The sequence below is a fragment of the Echinops telfairi genome, unplaced genomic scaffold (genome assembly GCF_000313985.2).
Source record: "Echinops telfairi isolate 266 unplaced genomic scaffold, ASM31398v2 ScPeMD7_25;HRSCAF=90, whole genome shotgun sequence".
Taxonomy (NCBI): Eukaryota; Metazoa; Chordata; class Mammalia; order Afrosoricida; family Tenrecidae; genus Echinops; species Echinops telfairi.
In genome coordinates, this window is record NW_022103922.1 from 1378921 (window position 1) to 1385932 (window position 7012).

General features: G+C 63.2%; 1 protein-coding gene across 1 annotated transcript; it reads right to left on the bottom strand.

The window, feature by feature from the left end:
- Positions 1-6: 6 nt before the first annotated feature.
- Positions 7-2364, bottom strand: TMEM250 (transmembrane protein 250). Its single transcript, XM_004714440.2, has 2 exons — positions 2092-2364; positions 7-846 (listed from the first exon to the last, which is right to left on the bottom strand). The coding sequence occupies exon 2, from the start codon at positions 750-752 to the stop codon at positions 333-335; it is 420 nt and encodes a 139-aa protein (XP_004714497.1). The 5' UTR covers positions 753-846; positions 2092-2364; the 3' UTR covers positions 7-332.
- Positions 2365-7012: the final 4648 nt, after the last annotated feature.

Genomic DNA, 7012 nt, shown 5'->3' on the forward strand with positions numbered 1-7012 from the left:
AGGGGCTGTGGTGCAGGGTTGGCGGCAGTGCAGTAGTGAGTGGAACTGCCCCTTCTGAGTGGCTGAGCCAGCTGCATGGGGGGTGGGGGTGTTGTACAGCCAGCAGAAAGGCAGGCCCTTCCCCAACTGATGAAAGTTGGGGCTGATGTGGCCCCAGAGAAGCAGTGGGGGCTGGGGCTGGTAAGCCCCACCCTGGGACCTGAAGGAGGCACGCAGTTGGGGGGTGCACTGCCCACAAGGGAGGGTGCAGCAGGAATACAGGGCCCTTTGGTCCCCGACGCAGAAATTGGTCTAAGCCCTTTTCTCTTGGGCGCTGGGAGGGCGCTGCGGTCTCACATGTCCACGAAGACCATGAAGCACCAGCCCAGGCCGCCCACCAGCAGCACGGTGACGTGGATGCCGTAGAGGAGCAGCTCGTTGAGCAGGCGGAAGTCCACGCGACGGCGGCCCAGCAGCAGCAGCAGCAAGGAGAACTTGAGCTGGAAGCGCAGCAGCGCGCGCACGCCCAGGTACTGCAGGCAGAAGAGCGCTGCGAGCGCGCCCCAGAGCGTGGCGGTGAAGAGGCTGCAGCTGAAGTAGAGCAAGAAGCGGATGAAGCCGTAAAGCCAGCGCGTCTTCAAGTACACGTCGAAGTTGTTGTATTTAGTGCGCACCAGGTGGGAGGCGCGCACGGGCCCGCAGGCTGCGTGCAGGCAGGTGGTGTGCGGGCCATGGAAGGAGCGGACCCGCCGCGGAATGGGGATAACTGGCATGGGGCCGGTGGCGGCAGACAGGCAGCCGTCAGCAGCGGCAGCACAAGCGCCTAGGACCAGGAGCTCGCAGCCCAGGCTCCAGGAAGACGCCGGCCTGCAAGGGAAGGGGCAGGAAATGTGTGGTCAGCTTTTAGGGCGCTGGGGAGGGCCTGGAGGGCCCCACCAGCCTGTGAAACCACCCCCTCCAGGTTGTCACCCGAAATTCTGCCATGGTCTTGTCCCGCTCTGGCTCCTGGTCCACTGTGGCAGCTTGTCGTGATACTGGCCTCCCCCCAGTGTCCCCCAGGAAGCCACCAGGGCCCGGACGGAGGATGGGGCTTGTCCACAGGTGAGGGAGCCCAGGACGCAGCCTGGAGGACCCGGAACAGGACATTGGAGACTTCAAGCTCACACGCGAGTGCCAGGGGCGGGGCCTGGTGGGCGGCACCTTCCTGAGACTGGCTCCTGATTGGTCCCAGAGTGGACTGTCAGGGGACGCCACTGTCCTGGCTTAAGCAGTTTGCAGGGGGCTCCAAAAGTGGCACAATGGCTACAGCAATTAATTGCCTTCCGAAGGGCCGCTGCGGCGAAGGACCTCGGCCCCGTGAGGCAGCTCTAAATCCGTGGGAGTGGGGCTGTTGCCTTGGTCTGAAATAGCAGTTGGCTGCCTAACACGTGCCATTTGCCGCCACATTATTTGTGGGTGGAAAGGGTAAGCAGAAGGAGCTTGGGGCCGGTGAGATGAAAGGGCGAGAATGGGGGCCCCCGGCTCCTGCTGGTCCCCTGACGACCACCACCGAGGCACAGGGAGGAGGGGGCATCTGCCCGTCCAGCCCCTCTCTGGCCACCTTCTTTCCTCTCTAGCGTCACAGAACCCGAAGTGCGGGGCGGCTTTCTCGAGGCTTCACCTCCCCACTCCCAGGAAGGATGCACCACGAGGCCCCCTCTCTCCAGGGGGCTAGGGGGTCGGCGGCAACGCAGGGCTCGCCCCTGGCGACCGAGTCACGCTGACAAGCAACCACGTGGTTCTCAAGGGTCCGCCTCCTCGCGGGCTTTGTGCCTGCGCAATTGCCCAGGCTCAGCCCCGGGCAAGTGCAGGAGGCAATGCAGCAGCTGGGGTGGGGGCTCCCTGGAAGGATGCTGCCCCCTCCTCCCCCCGTGGACCGTGTGCAAGCAGATCGCCGGAAGCGGCTGCAGCCCCGGGCGCCTTGCGGAGCCAGGCCCACGGCTCACCGGGCCCCCGGGCCGCACACTGGGCGCAGCGCCACCATCACCCCGGCCCGTTGCTCTGGAGACGGACCGCCGGCAGTAACACTTGTCCCGCCGCCCCCGCCCTAGGCGAACCCCGTGGCCCGCTCACCGGCTGCCCTGTCTGCGGTGGCGCCGGCGTCCCGAGCCCCTGGGCCAGCCGGCCACGATGCTGGGGGCCAGGGCTGCGGGATCCCGTGTCCCTCGGGGCGTCGAGAACAGGGAGGCAGCATGGTGCCGAGGACACGGAGCACCGGGTCCGTCCGCGGGCCGGCTTCAATATTCCCTGCCCGGGACCGCCTCGTCGGCGAAGGGACGCCGGCACCCGGCCGGCTGCAGCGTTTGGCCCAGCGTGGGTGCCGTATCAAGTCCCTCTGCGGCCACCGTAGGGCGCTCTGCACTACCCCCGCCCCCGCGCCCCGTCCAGAGCAGCGCCTCCCTGCCCCTCCGCGGGCCTGCGCCGCCGTCCCGGATTTCGGCGCGTCCCAGGTCGCGTGCGTGCGCGCCCCCGACGTGCGCCGCTGCTGGGGTTTGGCCTGCGCAAGCGCAGATCGCGGGTCTGCGCGCGCGCTCCGGGACTCCACGGCAGTGCGCAGGTGCGCGTCCTGGCCGTGGGGTGCGGTCTGTGGTCCCCGGGGTCTATTGGCCTTCTGCCGCCAGGAGCCTCGGTGCGACCACCTGGAGGCGGAGAATCCCAACTGGGCGCGGGAACCTAGGGAGCAAAGGGCGTTGGGGAGGACTTCTTTCTTCCAGGGAGGCCCCTAGAAAAGGTCCCCCCTGAGCCAGCCGGGGGCTGGAGCCTCCTGCGTCCTCCAGCCCCAAGGTTCGGTACAAGGTGTCCTTCCCGGTGAGACCTCTCCCGAGCATCAGGGTGGGCATTCCGTCGGGGGCCCCCGCCCTCCCCACCCCCGGGTTGGGGCACTTGGAGAACACAGCTCCCACCTGGCCCGCGCGCGAAGACTTTGAAGACTTGGAGCTTCGCCACATCCAGGCCCTGCTGCCGTCCGCTGCCTCCAACCCCCGCCCCTTCCTCTGGAGTCAGACCCCAAGTCCAGTGTACAGAGGCCCCTTCTGTGAAGTCTTTCACAGGACCGAGAAGAGACAGGCCCTCTGGATGCAGGGACCACTTGCAGGAGGCCACGGTGTCCAAGCTGCTTCCACAGGACGTGGAGCACAAGGAAACAGCTGTGATGGTCCAGAAGGGGCTGCAGGAGCGGGCGAGGGGCACCCTCCTGCGGGTTAGAAAACGCATCGGATTGGCCTGGGGTCAGAAAGAACTCGGCGGAGACTCCGCCTCCACTGTGCCCAGGAGCCTCCGTGGGTCCCCAGGCTTGGTGTCAGTGAGGGCAGGGGATGACCTCCCTGACTGGGCACTCCCCCTGCTGGGAAGCCTGGCCTTCTGTGACTGTCTGCCACTGTGCTCTGTGCTGCCCAGCCCTCGGGCATCATAGGGGACAATGGGCAGTGCCTTTCCCTGCTGACCCCCAGGGCCTCTAGCCTCTCCTCACAGGAGCCTCACATGCCTGGCTCCCCGACTTGCTGCCCTCACCTGGCGTGTGTGCATGCACACATGGGAGGCCCTGCCCACCGGCCCCTGCCCAGCCAGTGAGGTGGGACTGAGGTGACCAGGACCGAGGCACTAAGTCAGCTGAGGGACAAGACTCTGTCCAGGAGGGCTGTAAGCTTCTGGCCAGCAGTGGAGAGGAGGGCAGGGGAGTCCTTTACTCTGACCAAGCCCAGACCTGAGGGGGGGCCTTTAGGGCCTTGTTTTCTTGTCCAGCCCCTGCCAGCCAGACACACCTCTGCTCTTGGGCCTGGTGCAACCTGCCCTGTGGTGCTTACCCGCTTCCTCCCTGTGCCTGCCAAGCTCCTGTGCAGCTGTCAACGCCCTACATTAGCAGTCCCTGTGCAAGCCTCCCCAGCAGGGTGCCACCCTTTCAAGCCAGTGTGTGCCCAGTTCTTTCAGGGACAGCCCCCCCTTGCCCCCCACCCCGCTTCTCACAGCCCCTAGAATGTTCTGTCCCTCCCTTGGATGTTCTCAGCCCATACATGAAGCCCTGGCAGAGGCTGAAGCTGGGGGTGGGGGACCCAGGAGCACCTGGAAGAAGAGTATTGTGGGGGGGGGGCATCTGCTGACTGCACAAACTTGATGGAAGTGGTTGAAGAGTGGACATCCACCTCATCTCTCCCCCTGCCTGTCTAAACTGCCCCCCACGAGGTAGCCTCCAAATCAAACAGGCCTGAGTGCAAGGGTCTGGGCCAGCCCTGGGGTCCTGGCCGTGCCTGCTAAGGTCTCTGTACCCCATCTTCCTCCTCAGCAGATGAAGGTCCCCCTCCAACCCCTGCTGTCTCAGGGGTCCTCCTTCCTCTCCCTGACTCTGGGCCACTTAGCCCTTGAGGCTGGTGCCACCTGCTGGCCTTCCTCCAGCGTGGGCCTCACCCGCAGGGTCAAAGCGGGCACAAGCCTGGTCTGGGCTGCCCAGCAGGGCCTGTACACTCACCACCAGGCCTTCGCAGGAGGTGTTACCCACACTGGCTTCCATTTCACCACCTTGCGACTGGGCACAGGGGCCCTAGGTATACATCGCACTGCCCACCTTGAGATAGCAATCTGAATCCACCAGCTGTTTGCTCCCATGGATCCACAGCCTCGGAACCCTACGGGGGACGGGACGGCCTACTTTGTCCTGTGGGATCTCTGAGTTTCTGCTGACTTGGTGGGGGTGGGACAGGGACACTGATGTTCTCACCAGCACCCAAAGGTGGGCACAGCTGCGGTCCAACCACAGGCTCACAGGTAAACAGGCTGCCTATGCCAGGGATTGCCACCAGGCCTCGGAGCTGGTGCCCAGGTCAGGCCGCACTGCAGCAAATACCCAGACGACAGGCTTACAGTGGCCGCTGGGGAGGGGAGTGGGGTGTTTTTGCCGAGTGAAGGGGGCTGAGTCTCAGTTGGGGGGGTGGATGCGTTTTATGAACTGACCAGTGGCAATGGTTCCCCAACAAAGTACAATCAGTCCCACAGAACTGGCGCACAGGTGGTTAAAAGGGGCAGCCTGCACCCCAAAGCACAGCCTTCCCTGATGGCGGGAAGGGGCAGGAAGGAGGGCATACAGTGGCAGCGGGGCCCTGGAAGGACAGGGCACCCAAGGGGGGGCTGGGCCCTGAAACAAAGTGGTAAAGCTCACCGCCTGCTGACTTGGCCACAGTAAAGATGGGGGCAGGGGCCTCAGCCATTTACCTACCAGGTTTGAGCTGCCCCTTCAGGCACGGTGAAACCACAGCGCACTGACTCACAGTGACCGTATAGGACTTCGGAGAACTGCCCCGTGAGTTTCCAAGACAGTTCACGGGAGTACAACGCCCCGTCTCCTGAGAAGTGCCTTGGTGAGTGGTTTCAAACTGGGGACCTTGCAGGTCGCAGCCCATCCTGTAATTACTACTCCATGGGGTCTCCTGCCGCCACAGGAGCCAGTGCAATATAGGCCTGCTGGGCTCCGTGAGGGACAAGTAACCCTGGGGACAGCCTGGGACACTTGGATAACAGAGCCATGCCCAACTGTCCTCTCCCAGGGGCCAACCACTCACCCTTCCTACATAAGTTGGGCTCCTGGCAACCTGGGGCTGGGGCTAGGGATCTGATGATGTCCACGCCCAGGGCACAGAGCAGACAGGCAAACACCACTGCCATGCACTTGGCTCTGACGGCAGCCCTACGTAGGGTTTCTGAGGGACTTGTCAGTCTTCGCGGGAGCAGCCTCCTCTCTCTCCCATGGAGCAGTTGGTGGATTTGAACCACTGGCCTTGTCGTTAGTGCAGCGCCCAACCCAGCAAGAGTTGATTGCTGCTAAATCAAACTGGCTGCTAGCAAGCAAGCCCATGGGCCACAGTGAAGCTGTCTCCCTACGGTTTCTCAAGGCTGGCTCTTCAGTAAAACACCAGGCTTGTCTCCTGAGGGCCATCTGGGGAGGCTGGGGGGACTCAAACCCACTACATCTCGGTAAGCACCAAGCACGGGCCGAATCCTGCTCAGTAAACGAGAGCGCCTTGCTTGCTGAGAGGGAGGAGGAGTGGAAGCACACTGACCGATGCAGACGGAGGACCGCATGCGGCCTTCAGGATGATGGCAACTCAGTGTAAAACCAAAACCCCTCCGGGCCAACTGGACAGACAGCATCCCAAGAAACTGCAGAGATCGGGCGTGGGCGTGGGTTCTGCTCCTCCTGGAGCCGCCGGAACTGAGGCCTAGAAGGAACTGAGGCCTAGAAACGAGACGGCGTCTGCACGGGCAGATGCTCTGCACAAAGCCTGGCCCGAGCCATGGTATTCCCAGTTGCCTCACACGCACGCGAAGGCTGGACACGGAGTGAGGCAAGAACTAGCGCGTTCCCAGGACGGTGCTGTGGGCTGCCAGAGCGCCAACAAGTCTGTCTTGGAAGAAGTACGGCCGGAGCGCTCTTTAGACGTGATGTCAGGAGCGGCCAGTCCCTGGAGAGGGACATCCTGCTTGGTAAAGGAGAGGGGCAGCGACAAGGAGGAAGGCCCTTCATGAGAGCTGGATGGGCACGGAGGGTGGCACAGGACTGATCAATATCTCCCTCTGGTGTGCACAGGGTTGCTGTGGGTCGGCACGACTCCCTGGCCCTTGGCAGCAGCAAACACAGCTCCGGGGAATTAAGAGACATGCTTGCTCCATGTGGAACTAGTGGGTGGATCCTGAGCCCCTTGGGAAGGAGGGTGGCACAGAGGACCACCTTAGTGGTCTGGCCGCCCCCCAGGGATGTGTCCCCCTAAAACCGAGAGAAGAGACGCTCTGATGGAGGCAAGCGCTCAGCCTCCAGGCCCAGGTTGTGTTTTCTCCGGGCGTAATTTCACGAAAGACACAACTCATGGCCCGTGGACCTAACAGTCCTGTGTTGTGTGAGTCTGGGTACAAATCCACAGAAACTCATGTATAAGAGAGAGTTTTATATAAAGGGTAAGTGCACATCAAGAAAGCATCCCAACCCAGTGCTGCCCAAGCCCACAAGTCC

Coding starts and splice junctions, on each gene's coding strand:
- TMEM250 (XM_004714440.2), bottom strand. CDS start 752: ATGCCAGTTATCCCCATTCCGCGGCGGGTCCGCTCCTTCCATGGCCCG.